Consider the following 19,202-nt stretch of genomic DNA (forward strand, 5'->3'; position numbering starts at 1 on the left):
ATGTAATACATTTTATAACAACCAATGTAATTCAAGAGTCCTTGATGTATGGAGATAAAGAGATCATATCTGGTTTGCACATATTAATTGCTCAGCCTTTTGCCCATATTGTTTTTTTATAAAAAGGTACTTTGTCAAAAAAATATAATTTACATCAACAAATGCTACCAAAAGTAAAGAACAGTACAGCATCACATTTAAGAGAAACTCCTGCCATATTACATACTGTGTAATAGTATCTGCGATGAATATCTGTAGTGGTAATTTTTAGCTTGGGGTTGACTGCTGTTGACTAGGAAACAGCACGTGCTCTCACATGGAGCAAGCAGCCCTGCGCAATGCCAAACCCTCGGGCGGAGGGCATCGCTTCCACTTACGGCGAGGCCCCTTCCACGGCCATCCATGACAATCTGAAAGGCAAATGCAAAGGGTTCAGTTTCTCTTCAAAAGCAAGGAAAGGACTCTTGGTATCAAGAGCCAGTGAAGACTGGAGCTGCCTGCTTCACCGTTCTTGTCTTTTTGACACCGTTCATCCCTCCCAGCATTCAACAGATTTTCAGCAGTGCTAGCACATATTAAACTGGTAGACAGTGTCCGTCGATTCAGAACAAACTTTTGATAAGAGACTCACAAAGCACAGTGCCTGTCACCCAGCACCACTTAGCAAACTTCAGCAGGGAGCTGGGACATGTTTTTGTGGTTATTCCTGGTGGGATATTTGCTCCCGGGCTTTTTGCACAGTGCTCACTTGCTGTTATCATTGTCGCTCTCGTTCTTACTGCTGCTTGCTGCTTCTTCAGTTTTCACAGGGCTTCCATCAGTCTGTCTGGTTTTGTTTTGCGTTTCTTCTAAATATTGCTGTACAGCCTTCAGCACTGCGTTCTCCACCAGCCTTTTGCTGAGGCTCACCAGCTCTGCATCGTCTGGCTCTGCTGCATGTTTTTCACCTATGCGTCACAACAGACAAGAGAAGGAATTCATTGCCACGGAAAGATAGTAGCTGTAATTCTATCAGGAGCCGCTGGCTGAGCTGGATTTTAAGTTATTAGCTGACTCTTCCTGATTGTAAAAAGTAATTTCCCCGTCCTCAAGCGCTGAATCAGAAGCGTTGCATGAAGATGTATGCAGTATTGTCAGATCAAAAATATTTCACTGCTCATCTTTATTGTAACACTGCAGCAAAAGCCACTGGCTAATACTATGAGCACCCACTCAGCTCAGAAGAGTAAGCATGCAAATTTAATTTCTTCTGGCCAACAATCATCTGTGCCATCTGGGCAAAGATGAACAACATGGCACATGATGAATTTACATTTTAGTGTTCTTAAATTTAACTGCCCCTGTCCCTGTTTTGTGATTTTGCTCAAGAAATCTAAAATCTTCCACCTATTTATTCATTACTTGTAATTCAAGAGTTTCTCATGGGAAAAGTGACTAAAATACTCTAAGCACAGGTTTGAAATTTTTTTCCAAACAAAGTGTAAAACTTGGAAAAACCATATACCCTCTCCCTGTCTCTCTTCTGTCTTCTAACTTAAAGCTCTAACATTGAAGGAATGCAAGTTCCACCAGTCTATTCTTAGATATCTGCTGATAAAAGCAAGAAGCTGTCATTTCCCTGCTTTATTAAGAGTTCACATGAATAAACACATACAACAAAATAACTGTATACATAGTGAGGATTCTCACACATCATTACATATATTTTGAAATTGTACTTTTCCATGAACCATTTTTCTAATAAACTATATAGCCTACTACAGTATCCTCCTTTTATGAAGAATACAATTCAGAAAAAGCAGATTTTATTGTCTGATTTCCACTGGCCATGTAATTTGCCACTTCGCAGTTTCTTTCACTAAGTAAATAACTGTTCCCCTCCATCTATATTTAAAGGCCATACTTTTAATGTTCTTTTCTGGAGTTAGCATTCTGCAACCAGTAATAAAAGGCTGCTTAGTCATACACATCTGGTGAATGAGATACTATTGTATGCTCTCAACACAAAGCTGTGTACTGTTCAATTACCTAAATTTGCTCTTTTTCATATATGTAAATTTATTCAAGTTTGCTAGCACATATAGATTATAGTTATAAAAGACTTCTATTAATCTTCCTAGTGGATTGCACAACCTGGGAGTGATTTCACTGATAAAACATAATTCATATGGGGATTTGAGGTAAACAAAACTCTTCATTTTCAGAGGCAGCCCCTTTATTAGCTGTTAATATAAGCATCCCACTCCGGAACAGCAAGAAAGACCAGTTCTGGGCCTCTATAGCACTGTTACTGTGGGGAAGGAAAACTGCGCTCTCCAGCTGAAAAATCATCGGACTAGACCTGGGTAAAGCATTTCATTACATTCTGGAAAAAGTTTAGAAAAATACTTTAAAAAAAATTTTAAAAGGCAGGTATGGGAATAGTTTTGGTTAAAACAACATTAAAAAAAAAAAGAGAAAACATTAAAAACAGGTTTAGCAGTTCCAAGAAGGAACATTTTAGGTTAATATGAAAGTCCAAGGGAGGCACAGGTACTATTCCCAAAACCACTCAAATAGCTATATATTCCACATTCTCTGGCCCACTGCTTACCATGTTCCTTCGCTACCTGTAAATCGTGGCTTTAAGTCTATCCTTTAACTTACTCAGAGGAGGGACTTAATTCAGGCTCTTCTCTCAGGAGACCTAAGATATATATGAGCAGCATCTCCTCCCAGCTTTCATGAATTGATCCCACATGCTCCTTTGAATGCAGCCCTTTGATTCCAAATTTCCTTTGCTTTTATTAAAGATGCCCGACAACATGTTTTGGTTGTCCCAGTCTACCTATTCACTAGGAAAAAAAAACCCACAAAACAACACAGTGGTTTCCAGTTGGAGAGTTTCTTATTTTTCAGAATTGCTAGTGAATCACAGAAATTGTTGCTCACACAGCTCTAATCATCTGTCCACGCAACTCTGAACAAAATCAGTGGCAAATATGGTGCTCAGCCACTCTGACACTTGACCCTATAGTATTTAATATGCAGAATATGACTAATCAGTCAGAGGCCTCCAGATACCACAAAAGAATAGTGATTACATTTCCTCAGAATGTAATTTTACTTGTAGTACATTATGTATTATTATTACAGTCTAAAAAAGGACAGAGCTCTTCTCAAATATTTTCTGCAAAATAGTTCTCATTTACATATATATAAAAAGATCCATATATCTACTATTGCATTTTAAACTTCAAAGTAAGTAGATAGCTCACTGTGTAAGTAATTTCTCAAGCAGGAAAAAAGTCAGACTACTTAAAATGAGCCTTTTGAAAGTATAGGTTATATAGCTACAGAAGAATGTTTTGGGTTTTTTTTTGTTGGTTGTTTGTTTTTAACATTTTGAGACATTCATGGCTCACAAACAGTCTGGAGTCAAGTCTATAATGCCTCCTAAGCAAGCTCTGCATTCCCACTGGGAAGACATACACAGGATCTGACTGATGTGCGAATGTGAATGCATGCACATCCCTGTATGAACAGCGCCCTTGGATTTGTCCATCAGCCACCTTGGTGGACAGGCACACAGGGCTATATGATTCACTCATGCTCTGTTTATATTCTCAGACTCCCTAAATAGCAGTTGTGTGAGTGTCTGTGCAACGGTGAGGATCATTGGCAAGGTAGTTGTATAGTATTGTATCATTCCTATTCATGACTGTTGACAAAAGAAATAGGTCACATAATAACAACACATATTGATCATCTATATTTACTTGAATATTTAACACACATCTATGTCCTGATTATCTCTCTCTCCATGCTACATCTGCTGCTTGCCTGCTTCTTAGATGTATACAATGCCTTTGCAGCAGGTAAATGCTTCTTTGTATAGACTGTCTTACGTTATAGGAATTATCAGAATATCAGCAAAAAGCCATTGTAGATATGAATGTTTTCCATTTAAAAGGGAGGTCTAAAAATTCAGAATTGCTTTGTTTGTAAACTCTGTTCTGAAAAGGGAACAGATATACCACGTGCACTGTATTTGCATCTATGCTGTGCCTCTCAGTATGGACTGTGCCACTACTCTATTGCTATGCCCGTGAATAAAAAGTTTCCACTGCCTTCTCCTGCACATGGCTCAGAATAAAAATGGAAAAAACCTTTCATTTTGTTTATCCCAGAATTCTCTTCTATAATTTTCAAAAGTTGAAAACAAATTCATACTCTGAATGTATCTCAATGCATCCATGCTAAGCAGTGCTTTTTATTACTGAAACTGAAGCATACCTATTGTCCTGAAATGACCACTGTTTTTTACAAAAGGGAACTATCAGCTGTACAGAATTATTCAAAAGGGGCTTTATGATCCTACAGTGTGCTGCTAGCAGTTATGGACATGAACCAGATCCCTGCAACCAAATCCAAGTTTGGATTCAAATCCACTGCTATATCTCTCTACTAGACTAGGTATACTCTCCAAGTCTATGCCCCCGCTACACTCCACAAGACTGTGATCTGGATTTTGAAATACTGCACTGGAACAAATCAGATTTTGTAGTCCTGGTACAGCATTTTCATGGTCCTCACACAGCCTGTTTTAGAGTCCCTGTGGATATCTGAGATTTGGAGAGAGACAGGACAGTTACTTGGATCCCTCTCCTGTTTATACTACTAGTCCATTTCCTGTGAGAGATTTAATTGAAGGAACCAAGAGCAGATCCCTTTTACAGAAAAAGCCAGTTTTACAACCTTTTACCAACTACACTCCAAGACAACAATTCTGCAAACCTTGCCTCATGGCCTCACACTGGCGTTTGTTTTTCCTTCCAACACAACTTCATTACAACAAAATGATGCCAACATGGGGCAAATTATAAAGGAGACCCTTGGTATTTTGAATAGGTGATTGAGACCAGCTGGGAAGTCTGTACTCTGGCAGCAGAGGTTACCGTCTGTCTGTACCCTGGGGAGGGCCGTGGTAACAGACACGTCCCCCTCTATCCTTTGGTTCATCAGTTTTCTAATACTGTTTTTACAAAATCTAAAAACAAAAAAACCAGGAGGGACTCAGGCAATCTTTCAAACACTAATTGTTAAGAAATTCCTCTGAATGCTGGAAAGCTTCATTTTTCTACTTACACTGTGCCTCTGACTGGCACCAAGAGGGTGAGCCAAGTCACTGTTGCAAACACTCAAAGCTTTCACAAGGCTCCCTTTCTATGGTGACTCCAACTCATAATAACCCCTCACTATGAGATAGTTAACTATTAACTCCTCCGTACAGGAGCAAAAAACTTTGCTGGTGTGCAGCATAGCAGGACTGGAAGGAAGGAAACAACTACCCTGACTATTGGTGGACTAAGAAACCTTCAGCAGATGACTATCAATTATTTCTGCATATGGTGGGGTTAGAGAAAGGAAAGAAAGGCCAAATGCCTGACAGATTTCAGCGTGTGAATTCATACAGTTTGCGATGTCAGTGGTTGTGCCTTTTTCATGGTTCACTATGTTATCAGGAAAAGAGCTAAGAGTGAAGACATCATTTCTACTCACAACACGCAGGCAGATGTAAACTACTGCAAGGCAGCCCGTGGAAACATTTCATTTTTGCTACACCAGCCCTTTGTGTCTGCAGAATCTGATTCAAAATTAAATTAAATCTCATTGACTTCCATGGGAATTGGATGAGGTTCCCACACCTGCATACTGAACTGCAATGCCCTATGCATCAGAGCACTGTGCTGAACATTTTCTTTACTGAGGACTTTCAGATACATTTGGTAGGCCATATATAAACAGAACTGTTTTGCATATAAGAGAAAGACCATCCCCCCTCACCCTGCAAAGACAGTGAGTCCACAGTCCATAATAAACTGAATAACAAGCTATAACCAGCCACCAGACCGTATGCTTCCCACCCGTGCAACAGACTGTGAATGAGCCAGCACATTCAAGATCATAGTTTTGAAGTAATGAACACAAACATGACCATGTGCCCATATCTAATCAACACAATAAGCACAGACAGGAAAGTCACAACTCTGAACATTTCCTCGTTAATTAGGAAGGACTTCCATGCAATGTCTCTTGAGTGATCACTTAAGGAATTGGCACAAATAAGGCACTGAGAGGAAGGGTGAAATTATAATCTCATTATGACATGATGGTGATGACATTTGTGTTGCTGGATGTTCCCACATGATGTTAAGCAGCATGTGTAGTTTAGCTCTCCTCTTCGAAATCTAACAAACTTCTTTAGTTTTACATATGTTGCTCTGTAATTACGGGACTGTCTAACAAGGCAATACAGGCAATACCAATCTGTCCTTCATGCTGAATACCTGGGTTTCTAGTTTGCTGGAAAGAGTTTTTTTATTTGATTTGGCCCGCCATGGAATAAACTCAACAAAAAGAGGAATTCCTAGTGAAGAGGAAATTAAGGGTGTTTCCCTGAAATTCAGGGAAAATGGTACTCTTGCCAGTTTCAGTGATGACAGCAGGAATACCTGCAGCTCCCTTCAAGCTAGAGGCTTGGTGAACATGGCAAAAGTTTGTTTTGTTTCAGACAAAACCCTTTGAAGCTCAGTGATCTACAATTTCTGACTACCTCACTGTATGTGGAGAAACAGGATGTGCTCTGCTAAACCCACTCTTCCTTCTACAAGCACTGAAGGATGCAATGCCACAGACACGAGCCTTCCAAAAAAAAAAAAAAAAAAGTAACTAAGACTCGACACCTAGCAGTTCTATTAAATATCTTGGGTTTATTTTCCTATTAAGAGAGACCTGCTGGCAGAGAAATTGCTTAAACTTAATGAATTTATAAGAAGTCTAGTGTAACAGGAAACAAAAGATAACATAATGGCTGAAGGAAAGAAGACTGAAAAGCTGTGAGTTTTACTCGATTTTCTCACCAATACTCAAGTAGAGAAAACCAGCCCAAGTCACAAAGTAGTTTTACATAGCCACAGAAACATTCACTGTGCACGCTGACAATGGGAGAACAAAACCATCCAGGCAGACTGCGATAGCAAACATCCAGGCAGAATTATTCACCCCCTTCACCATCCCCAGAGCTGCCTGGTGCTAGCAGCTCAAGGGTGCTCAGGAGCTGCCTGGGCCAGCAGGGCTAGTGGGGAGAGCAGGAGAGTTCCTCTGCCTTCAGGACACAGGCAAGGGGGAAACTCCTGCTGTTTTCAGAGCCCAAGAGAAAGTCCAGGCTTCCCGGCTTCCCAGGAAAAAGCTGAATTCTGGAACAGGTCAGACCCAGCAGTCCCTCATCTTCAATGGCCCTCCAGAAATACTACTGAGAATGTAACGCACTATAGGAAACAGCGTAGGTTGCTCCCCCATCAGCCTTGGTTGCCAGTGACCACAGACAGAGCTGGATGGTCCTGAAGGCAGAAAATCACCCTGCTAAGTCACTAAGCTGGGGGTGGGGGGTAGGCCCAAGAAATGCATCAGCTAACCAAAATAGGATATACACAAATTTTAATTGCCAAAGTCCAAATGCATTGCCAAATCCTAAAAGTCCCTGCTTATGGATCAATAAACCGCAAATATCATAGACTTGTTTAGGTTGGAAAAGACCTTTAAGATTACTCACAAGAGTGATGAGGGAAGTCATTTAATATACATTCACCTTTCGTTACCATTTTCTATCCTTCTGATATTCTCTGTGAACTTCAATTTCATTTCTTCAGGATTCATCTGTTACTACACAGCTTCCAATGGGACACTATTTTGGCTGAGACTTCTTCATGCTACCAGCAAGTAGATTAAAAAAGCAACTTTTTTTTTGGACCAAGACAGAAGTCAAACAAGTGTTAATAAGTGAACCTTAACAAATTGATCCTGCATTGTTGCTCCTCCTGAGCTCAGAAAAAGACTCCATACAGACTCATGCTATCAAATAGTCTCTCACATACTACGTGTCTGTCCTCAGGGAAAGCAATTTTGAATGTATTTGTAAATTATGGAGAGAAAATTAAAATTTTAATCAACATGCATTTTCATTTAATTATTTCAACTGCAGTAACATGAGTTGTGAAACACAGCTGCATACTGCTTGAACTGTAAAAGGAAGATGAAATCTTGTCCAAAAAAGATTAAGATGTAAATATAATTGCAATTCAACAGGATGTCTAGTGTCCGTAAAATACTGTAATAAGGTACAATTTTTATGCAAAAAATGTGATTTGCAAGGTGTTTTTAACATCTTTGTAATCACACTTAATTAGACCCCAAATCTAATGGAAGAAGGTTAGTCACCTCTTTTGGTAGGAGCATCTTACACAGTCTTGAACTGGTAGTATAACTACATCCTAAGGTTGTCAAAATAGATGGGTCTTATCCCTTTTCTCCAAGGATCTTGCATAAAGCAACTGAACCCACCTCACCAGCTTCTTGGGCGAACCATGAAGTTATGTATTTTTGAACATGAGAGTAATAGTGTTGCTGTCTTTCATTTCATGGATCAAGCCTACAGAATCTGACCTAATTTGTTACAAGCTTTAGGAAAATAACATAACACCTTTAAGTCAATTTGAATGTCATTTTAAAAAACCAAAATCATTAAGTATTTATTATTATTATTATCATAGAATGCTTTTGGGTTGGAAGGGACCTTGAGAGATCATCTAGCTTTCCTATCTTAATTCCCTTTATCTAGTATATATTTTGCCTTCAGTAATGTATTTAGCATTATTCTTTCTTCCCTCCTTTTTGTTTGCCACACAACCTCCACTTCAAATGTAGTTTTTTTAAAGCTAGAGTTTGATATGTTTCACTCTGATTGAGAGATGTAGCTGTATAAATGTTCACTGCTCTACCACATACAGGTTTATGAAAAGTCTGTAAATATTAAATTTATTTTTGACACTTGGAAAGGTTAGTTCATAAAAGTTTAGACCTCTCTTTAAATGCTGTGGTTCTGAAGTCACAAATCTATACTGCTCAAGATCTTCTTCAGGCCAAGCTCTTCCTCAGCTTTAATCTCTCTCTAAAAGTCCAAATATACTCGCTTGCAAGAACAGCGAATCTTAATGTCCAAAGAAAAATATTCAGGCAAGATAAGCAACAAATTCAGGCATGCATTTGGTCATAATAAATTGCTCTGTCATGGGGTTTTTGGTCATCTCAGCCATGTGAAATCAGAGTAACTGTGGTTAAAGAGTTAAGAATGCTGAAGGTATGACTACAGTTCACTTAATCTAGTCCACAGGAACCTAAGAATTGTTGCTGGAGCACTGCATAAAGAGAGATCACTTAATGAAATCTGTGGATGAACAAATTGAAACATCACCATGTCATGAAACTAAATTTAACGCAACCAATCCTTCACCTAAGCCAAGCAGACTTTATAATCTAGGGCAAGGAAAAATGAAGGAATAAGAATACTAGAGGATAACACTCATTTTTTTCCATCCTATTTTCTTTATGAATAGCGCATATATCTTAAGTTGATGAACAAGTACCTAGTAATCAAAATCAACATTATCCTTGAGCCTGCTTCACCATTAGAAATCAAGAACAACTGAGTCCCGATTATTTGTTTAAAGCAGTGGGCCTTACTTTCACATGCTTCCTATGCTAAATATCAAAGAGTTGTAAAAGCATTTTCCTTGTGAAACAACATAAAACTCTTTAAGAATATAACCAACATTTTCCTACCTAATAGCAACATCAGAGTAATTCCCTACAGCTCTTACACTGCACTCTAGCAATATAATAACTCCTGCTCTCTCTTCCCCCATATTTCTACTTCCTCAAACTCAGTGAGTCAAAGCCTATTCTAGCAGCACTTCAGTGAAATCAATCCAGAAAAATACATCTGCTATGCCAAAAACTGAACTAATCCTCACAATTTTCAGCAACTTATGCTCTGTACCATAATGGATTGCTCATTACCATGCCTTAAAATTGATGGTTCTCTTCTCTTTTCACTCCTTTTTCCATTCACAGATTTTGTTATCTCTACCTACACAGTATTCACAATTCCATCCCTTCCTCTTCAGCATCTTAATATTTCTAATTCTGTCCCATTAACATCAATGGAGAACTGCTTATTTATGCCAGCTGGTCTTCTGGTCCTTTATTTCTATCAGGCTAAACAGTTCAAATTCGGAGTTTCATCTTTGTTTCTTCATCCCCTCTTATTTTAAAGTAATATTTTTCTCAGTCTTTCTTGAACTCAGAATAAAGGAATAAAGGTTGGATATTCATGCCAAAAACAGTTTTTGCATTTCTCTTCACTACATTCAGAACCAACTGTGAAATCAAAAGTGGGTATTTTTTCTTCACTCCAGCTAAATATCAATGCCTTTTTTTCCATAGTTCCCTTTGCCTTTATGTTTTCCACATAGGAAAGTTCTCCCATGTCTATGTTTGGCTACATGGGCCAAGAAAAGTTCATTAAGGATGAGGAGAGGGAAGGAGACAGGCAACAGTTGCCCTTAAGAGCAAATTGTATCATTCATGATTTTGAGATTTCTTGAGATGCGTAAACACATGTGCTGGTTGCATGGCACAATGTAATGTGGTTTTAACTCCAAGAATGCAGGTATAGCTATATAGCAGAGGGTTATGTGCTGTTACCATGTGGGGCACCAGAAGCAGTAACCTACAGCATTTGAGAATTAGCCTGTCCTCAAAGCCTGGGTGCAGCACCACACTGATCCAGCTATTTTGCTGCTCGTGTAGGAGCTTATACTTGGACACATCTTACCACATAACATGTTTTTATCCAAAGTCTAATCCTGTAATCTGTTCTTATTTTATGCTTCTACAGAGATTATGGCTAAAAAAGGACCAACGGAATGAAATTTTGCTTTGAAAGACGAATTATGTGCTTCATTTGAAATGGAGTTAATATCATTATTCACTTGTGCTGAAGCAGGCATTACAGGCAATGCCTCCCTAATCTGGGCTGTGTTATACCAAGCCCTCTGTCCTTATTACACCTGGCCCTCTTTCCAAATGTTTCAGTCTAATTATAACAGAAAACGCACACAATGTGTGAATAGGGCACACAGGTGGGATATCATTTATTTCATTAAATCAGAGGATCAACAGTGTTTCAAAACATGCAAACATTACACCAAGTCTCATTTTAACAAGAGAAAGGTAATCCCAGACTTTAGAAGTGTGTTCAATTACTAGAACTCACCTTAGTCACAGGTTATATTTTGTAGAACTACAAGAATAAACTTTTCATTTGGTGTGGGAAAAACCTCTCACATTCTATTAATGATGTGTTTGTGAAAAGTAACAGGGGAGATGAGAGAAGAGAGGAAGAAAAGAAAGCCTTTTTGATTGCATTAGGCTATACTGGATGGTTACAGATTTTTAAGACAGCAAAAAATGTTACTTATTTGCTGATTCGCCTCAGCCACAGTAAGCGCTGCAGAAAACATGCCTGATACTTAATATGTTTTTGTTCAATCCTTGTGCTTTGTACTAAAGTGGAAAATTGAATAAAATGCCATTTAAAAAGTTATTGCTGTGATGTGAAACGACGAGTAACACAATAATAGACCATGGCATAAGACATTTCTCCTTTTAGCAAAAGGATGCAAGTTGTCTAGCAAGAGCAAATGAATTATCCATGCCTGAGGATTTTTTTTAACTCACAGGAAACTCAGGAAGTGCCCAGATGAAGTTCACCCGAGACTGGCAGATATTCAAAGGGATTCAGTCATCAGCAGAAAAGATAAAGTTAATTGTGGATTTTGAGATTTTTGGGGATTGGCATCCAGGCGAGATATCTAATAAGGAGTGAGTTTTCTCTATACCAATTTAGGACAGCAATTCCTAAAGTTCATGAGAATTACAGGCAGGGTTAGGAGCCTGACAAACGTTCAGCTGTGTATGCTAACATCAGAATTACAAGTCTAAAAGTACCAACTTTTATAAAAGTCTGGCAGTATCAATTCTATCACTGGTACAGTGCACTTTTAGCTATTTAAAGCCCAAGGACTTAGTCTGTAGTCAAATGTTTATCACTGGAAGGCATCTAAATTTTAAACAATGTTTGTGGCTTCCAGTCCATTTTCCTTTTGTGAGAGCAGGCTAATTTCCTAGCCATGCTAACTTCCATAGCATATACCACCCTTCTCCTATACCCCAAATTCCTCTAAATCTCAGTCTCTTCTGTCAATTCTACAGTGCAAGCTTATGGAAACAGAATCACCCAAATGTTAGGAATAGCAAAAATTATTAGGTATGAAACATTAGTAAACCAGCAATAATCAGCTGCTGAACAAGGTGGCAGTATGCCTTACCATGATACTTCTCAAGATACCTTATTTTCCAGTTTGCCTATAATAATTCCACAAATAATAACAGACCAGTGTCATCTAAACGACAACCACTGGACCTTTGTTTGCCTTGTTTTCTTTCTTTGTCTGCATTCATCTGAAAATCTTGGTCACAACATTGCAAAACGTAGAGACTCCCTGCAGTCCAGCATCTGTCACTGACAGGAAGCTTTCCCTGAAATATATACAAAATGTTCTCTCTCGTTCGTATTTTGCATGATGCAATAGAAGTAATCCTGTGCTCTCTTAACAGTTGCTTAATCATGTTAACCAGTTCCTCCTCCTGCCTTCTGGCTTTGTAGCTTCCCCCCCCCCCAAACCAAACTAGTTCCTACTCTCAGAGCACATGGGCTGTCCCCAAGATGGAGCTCCACAGTTCCTCAGGCATTTTCTGGAAGTGCAGCCTGGGCTCCTACTTTGTGCATTACCTTCTTTCGAAAACGTAACCCCTCCTCCAAACTTCTTCCTCCTCTGCTCCATGATTGTGCTCCTTGAGCGTCTAGGACAAAAGTTACATTGATCTTTCCAGTGCAGATTTAGCTAGCACTGCATGCATGCCATTTCTGATAAAAGGTTGTAGGTCTGGTGACACATTATCTTGCTGGAGGGGAAAAAGAGAGAGGATTTGGGGTTGTTTTTTTTTTTCCTTCCCAGAGGTGAACTTTTTCAATAGATGAAACCTGTTTTCTCTCCTTTTTCAAAAGAGGACTGAGCACAGCTTCCTGATCCTTCCAGGTCAGTATAGAAATGTCAAATTTGAGAGTCTAATTATTTGTCCAGATTTTGGTTTCTGAACACCTTTAATGAAACAAAATAAAATAACTTATTTTCTCTTTCTTAATTATATGGTATCATTAAGAGAGGTTGTGCAGACCAATTTTTTTTTTTTTTTTTTATTTTAATATTTTAATGGTTTCTGAAGTAAAGGTTAAAACATGCTTGCCTGCTTCCAGGAATACCACTCTCCAATAGAAAAGAAAGCACTCAATTAGGTAGCATTAAACATCACAAGAAAGACAGTATAAGAGAAAAAAAAGCACATTTAAAACATCAGGTTGGGAAGAAGTAGACAACTACCACATTTTGGTTGTGTAACACTTTCCCACTCCCAAGAATGGCTATTCTATTTCTGTAATAGATGTTTTTTCCATATGTTACAATTTCTATATTGTGAGTGGCTCCACTCTAAACTCACAGGGATTAGGTTCCAGTAGGAGTTGTCATACAGCAATACAATAGGTCGAAGCAAATTAGTATCTAAATTGGGGTAACTGTTCATATATAGTAACAGAGAACAGTACCTTATGTTTAGCATGTCACACTTCTTACTTGGCTGCAATATGGATTTGCTCATGCATCACTTTTGAGCAGAGGACAATTCAACTGAGGTTTTATGTTGCGATTAGCATAGCGCCTGTTCTCACAGTAACACGAAAAGCATCTCTCAAACCCAGTGTTTCATTCCGGGGTGCCTGGCTGTGTTTACACGGATGAGCCCCACAATGCCAGTACTTGTTCGCTGGCTACGAGGCCAGTTAGCACAGAGCAGCTCGGCTCCATCCTATCCAGCTCTGCTCGCCTCTGAAATGGCGCGGCTGCATCCAAACTGCCAGCTGGGACTGGACTTGCGTTGATGCTAACTCCTCTCCAGTGCCCAGGAGCTGCTGCAGAAGGTGCCCTTTTGCCAGGGCCAGAACTACGCCAGGGTCATAGCACGGGCAAGGCAGCCCCAGCACCCAGGCGCACCCCCAGCCACCCCTTCATGCGGTGCACCGGAGGGCAGGACACGCGGAGTGGCCTGCAGAGCCAGGGTGCCTCTGCAGGTAGCAAAGCTGAGGAGTGCATTGAGCCAACTCCTGCATTCACGAAAGAGTTACTTCTGCGGATTTCTACTGGCGGAGGTTTTTGACTCGTAACTCCAAAGCAGTCCAGCACAAATGAAAACAGAAATGTGAACTAAGAACAGTTTCAGAGAGTAATGCAGTAGTAGCTAGAGTAACACGTGTGCCAGAGGACAGGGTTGGGCTCACGACTCCAGTAAAGCTGTGGGAACAACACAATTTCCATTTCCTCTTCCACTTACAATGAAATCCTACTGCTGTAGTGCTGATTTAATCTCCAGAAGTAAGGAAATGGAAAGGTAAAATTCGTAACTCTAAATATTTAGACTTTCCGATGTTTTCTACTTTTCAGGGCAGGTCTTACAGCACTTCAGAAAACCATGCTGCTCCTTCTACTGTTTGGTGAGTAACAAGTGGCACAACTTGTATAGTGAGTTGAGAGGCACTGTGCCAGAGTATACATAAAACTCAGTAAACCGAGAAAGGAGTATATAATAATGAATACGAGAAACAGTATAAAGGGATTTCCATTATACAGAATGAGGTGTTTGGATGTTGTTCACTGGGAATATAGGGCAGCTTTTAATATTATCTTATAGCATTGGCCTCTGATTTACCCTTTGGAAATCAATAAAAACAATGTTCTAGCCTTTGCCTTATTCAGTAGTATGCTAGGGTAAAGCAAGCAGAGTTCCTCTGAGAACCCAGTCTTCCTTTTGCTGTGGCAATAGCGTTACTAAGATAATCTTTAAATATCTTAACAGCTTAAAAGACAGAGCATCTCATATCTAGGTGTACATGGGGTGAATACAAAACATATTTTCCGCTAATGAGCAATAATGTTTAACCTGCATACTTATAAAAGTATGAGAAATCTAATACAATGCTTCCTCTTCTTAAGTGGAACACCTGCGTACAGGACAATCAGTGAAGTTACCCTCTTCAGTTCACCCAAGACATGTTTGTGTATGTTTGTCTTTTACTCTTCATTCTCCCCTTCAAACCCAAAGGGTTACGGGATAGCAGCAGACACACTGCTTAAGCAAACTAATGTAAATGCAGAAGATTTAAAAGTGACCTTATTTTCCCTCCAGGCTCACCCTCGCTTTAAGAAATCCTGTTGGAAGTCTCCTGCAAGAGTCAAAGGAGCAGACTCCCAGCCTGATCCTTAATGCCCAGGGCTGCACAAGCAGTATTTTACCCGGGCTCCTTCCCTTGCTATGTATGTACTTACAAAGGGGATTCCAGATGGAGCTGGCAATTTGTTGGCTTGCCATCTGAACCAATCTCTCCGATATTATTTATAGAAGGTCTGCTTTTAAATGGGCTAGCTGATATTCTCATCCATCTCGCTGCAGCCCTTGACTCTGGGGACTGCCAGCAGACTGTCACAGCCATGACACTCGGCAGGCCGGGTCCTCGGTTGGTATAAATCAGCACTATTCTTGCTTACTGCTCCTAAGGGTTTCACTTGACATTTTCACTACCGCTTGATTCATGCCCCAGATAATCTGTCTCACTTTCGTGGTTTTACTTGCATGTTTCGCAAAAATCCTGAAACACTGTTAGCTTGCTTCTAATTGAATATTCCAGCTGAAGTGTCCTTTTAGACAGCTTCCAAGCACTGCAGTACTAAATGGTGTATTATTGTTGAAATTATTATCTTTAATGAATATAACCATTATTAAAATTCCCAGTTCAGTTACTGTACATTGGAAATTTTTCTGAGATTTTACCACTACCAGAAAAGTATAATTTTTATTATACAGAAATAAATCCATGGGTAAAACCAACATGTATTCTTATGTATGTTGCAAATTGACAGACAATAGTTAACTGTCAATTATTTCCCCTTTACAAAAGATGAAAAACTATTACCCATTGCAGTATATTCAAAAAGAGTTATTAATTTCTATTCAAGTTTTTGTCCTAACTTTATGCTGGAGATTTACAAAAACTAATTGCATTTGAAAGATTTGGCCCCATGAGAAATGGTATTCACCATTCTTTGGTCTGCACTACTGTTTGGTTTTTTGAATGAAGCAGCAGCCAAGTTTAGAATATTAAATGCAATTTCAGCTGTAATCTGCCACTACAGCTGGTGGCCTACAGAAATGCCCAGGGCTATCTGAATGCTATTGCAGCAGAACCCACTCATATTCCAAATCATTGTAAAGCTTCTTTTTTCCTAGACTGCCATACAGAGTGTTTTGGATATATTCTTGGCCTTCCCCACCCCCCAACAGGGCAACGAAGTGACCTATGGTGGACAGAATTTAAACCGGCATCTATGTAACCTAAGAAATACAGGGCTCAATTCTGTATTTACTGAAGCTTCCTGTCTCCCCAAACATTTGCCAATCAATTTAATTGAAGGAGCATCAGTGTGCTCAGTAAGGAGATCAAGAAAATACTATTTTTCTTTCGCAATCTGCTCTTTTATTCGTGTCGTTCTTTGAATGAAGTACCTTCTGGAAACAATGAGTAAAACATCTGGCTAATGTCACGGTTAGAAACTTCTCCACATAAGCAAGTTTCCAGTGCATTACTTCTCCATGTGGATTGCCTGACCTTGTAGCAAAGCATACTAAAAAGTTACTTGGACATAAATTTTAAAACAGAGAGCAAAAGCAAGAAAACAAATGACAGAAATAATTCATTGCATCAAGGTGCAGCAAAATAAGTATTTTAAGGAATGTCCCTCTCCTTGACAGAGGATTTTTTTTTTTCTTTCCTTTACAGCGCTATACATATAATAGCGGCAACACTACATGGTACTGATCATCATCTCTTACTGTGTTTTATTTCCACCTGGAAAGAATTGCATAACCACAGTGTAACTAAATCGCATAACCATAGTATAACTAATAGTGCATTTTTCACAACCGCCTCAACCAGCAGCCTCTGTTAGTCTGACAAGCATGCTGACTAGTTCGAGCAGTGGTGACCTTCATATGGTCTCACTGAGATCAGAGGCTCAGTTCCCATAATCTGCAAAGCCTTCAGCTGTAAACAAAACCATTTTAACGTTGTCTCTCATCTTTGCTCAATGAAAAATCCCTTAAGAGAGTTATCCACCACAGTGCTAATATGACTAAACAGTGAAGAATCTGCTCTGGTATAATAAAATAGATTATTTTACCTAGAAATCCACATATGGCTCATACAATGCCCTTCACAGCAGAAATGAGGTATAAACTTGCATCAGTTTTTTCATTTTCTTCCATGACTCTTAACATTCCCAGACTGACAATAACTCACTATCACTTCTTTGTCAATAAACTTATTTCTGGAATTCTCAGAGAATTATGCTTTTGCAGGTCAGAAGAGGATGGGGAAGCACACAAATATGAAGATAACCTTCTTGTGAAATATAAGCACAATAAACGCTACAGGACCTTGGAAGCTAGCCAACCAATGAGAAGTATAGCACTTTATCCTGTGAGCCAGCAGCCATATGAGGCGATGCAACTGGGAAGGATGACAAAAGGGAGATACATAGTCCATACACCTCTCAGGGATTCACCCTTCCAACTATTCTTGCTGCAGTTCCTAAAAAGCATTGGACTACAACCAGACAAGTCCTCCTTGTTCTCTCCATCTGAGTCCAGGGTAGGTACAGAGACACCATTTCACTGTCCTGAGAACGCTGAACTTAGCGGGAAGGCTGACCCATCTGATGTCTGCATGATTTAATGTTTGATCCAGAAGTATCAGTGGATCAATCTGCACAGAAACAGAGCTTATTACTTTAAACACAGTAAAATCCTTTTCATTGCACCAGCGTAGTAGTACAGTTTTACTTTATCTCAATATAAATCACAGAGAATCATTTAGGTTGGAAAAGACCTTTAAGATCATCCAGTCCAACCATTAACCTAACACTACCAACTCCACCACTAAACCAGTTAAGGGTAGAGTAGCAATTTCATGTTGCCTGGCTTGGTGGCTGGATTATTTTTTAATGAAAGTGAAAACTAGGAATCATTAGGGTTGGAAAGGATCTCTAAGATCATCAGTCCAACCATCAACCCAACACCACCATGTCCACTAAACCATCTCCCAGAGTGCCACATCTACCTGCTTTTTTGAACACTTCCAGGGTTGGTGACTCCACCACCTCTTTGGGCAGCCTGTGGGAAAGACACCGTAATCAACCTATTCTGGTCGAAGTCCCCTCCCCCTGCACCGCTAATGCTTCCCACATGCAAGGAAAGCTTCAGCTCCTTGCCACCCCAGCATCCTCTGCCGGCAGCAGGAAGCCAGCATCACCACGTGTGCATGTGTTCACAAGGTATCGAGGCTGCTTTTTGCCTCAGCTTTGCAAGACTGAGCCTGTGTATTTCTGAAGCAACAGATATTCATACCAGATCCAGTCATACAATTGAAGAAGTTAGTGTGGCTAGGTGATGCTTACCATCATCTGCCCCAGGTTTTTGGGGGATTCCTTAATTCATTTCAAACAAAGTTAACCAGGTTAGTCAGCCAACAATGGAGAACCGTTTAACCCCACTGGGGTGATTTTGCCTTAAAGGGTGCTCACATAACCTGCTCTGCTATGGATCAGTGTACACAGTGTACATCACCAGTGCACAATGTACACGACCAGGGATGGTGGCAGCAATGACTGCATGGAATCAGCAACCTCTTCTGTCAGCACTTTCGAATCTAGAAGAGGATGGGGTTTTTATGGCCATAGAGCCATTATTGTTTTGCTTACCTAACAACTGCCAGCACAGTAACTTTGTTTCTATCAACATTTATCTGTAACAAGTGAGGTTAATTAGTAATGTGTATGATCACACACTTCTTTGTAGAACTCACAATGAAAGAAGGCACCTTGTAGCAGCCCACCACAAAGTACAGGCAGGGTTACCAAAAGCATGACCAGTTTGATAAGACCTGGATAGTCTTATCAGGGGGGCAGCCATGCTAAAGATGACAGAACTCCCACACAGCAGGTAAAGACAACTGTGATCATAGCAAAGGTGAAAGCAAAAGACAAGAGTTCTCTAATGCCATCTTCACCAGTCATTTAAATGCATATAAGATAGAT

At 39.7% G+C, this 19,202-nt stretch overlaps 1 protein-coding gene across 1 annotated transcript in view; it reads right to left on the reverse strand.

The window, feature by feature from the left end:
• Positions 1-744: 744 nt before the first annotated feature.
• The window catches only part of AKAP7 (A-kinase anchoring protein 7), an 89,041-nt gene continuing 70,583 nt past the window's right edge, over positions 745-19,202 (reverse strand). Inside the window, exon 8 of the mRNA XM_075707979.1 lies at positions 745-947. Within this exon, the coding sequence (XP_075564094.1) occupies positions 745-947 (203 nt within the window). The remainder of the gene's footprint in view (positions 948-19,202) is intronic.

The sequence above is a fragment of the Pelecanus crispus genome, chromosome 3, assembly GCF_030463565.1.
Source record: "Pelecanus crispus isolate bPelCri1 chromosome 3, bPelCri1.pri, whole genome shotgun sequence".
In the NCBI taxonomy this organism is placed as follows: domain Eukaryota; kingdom Metazoa; phylum Chordata; class Aves; order Pelecaniformes; family Pelecanidae; genus Pelecanus; species Pelecanus crispus.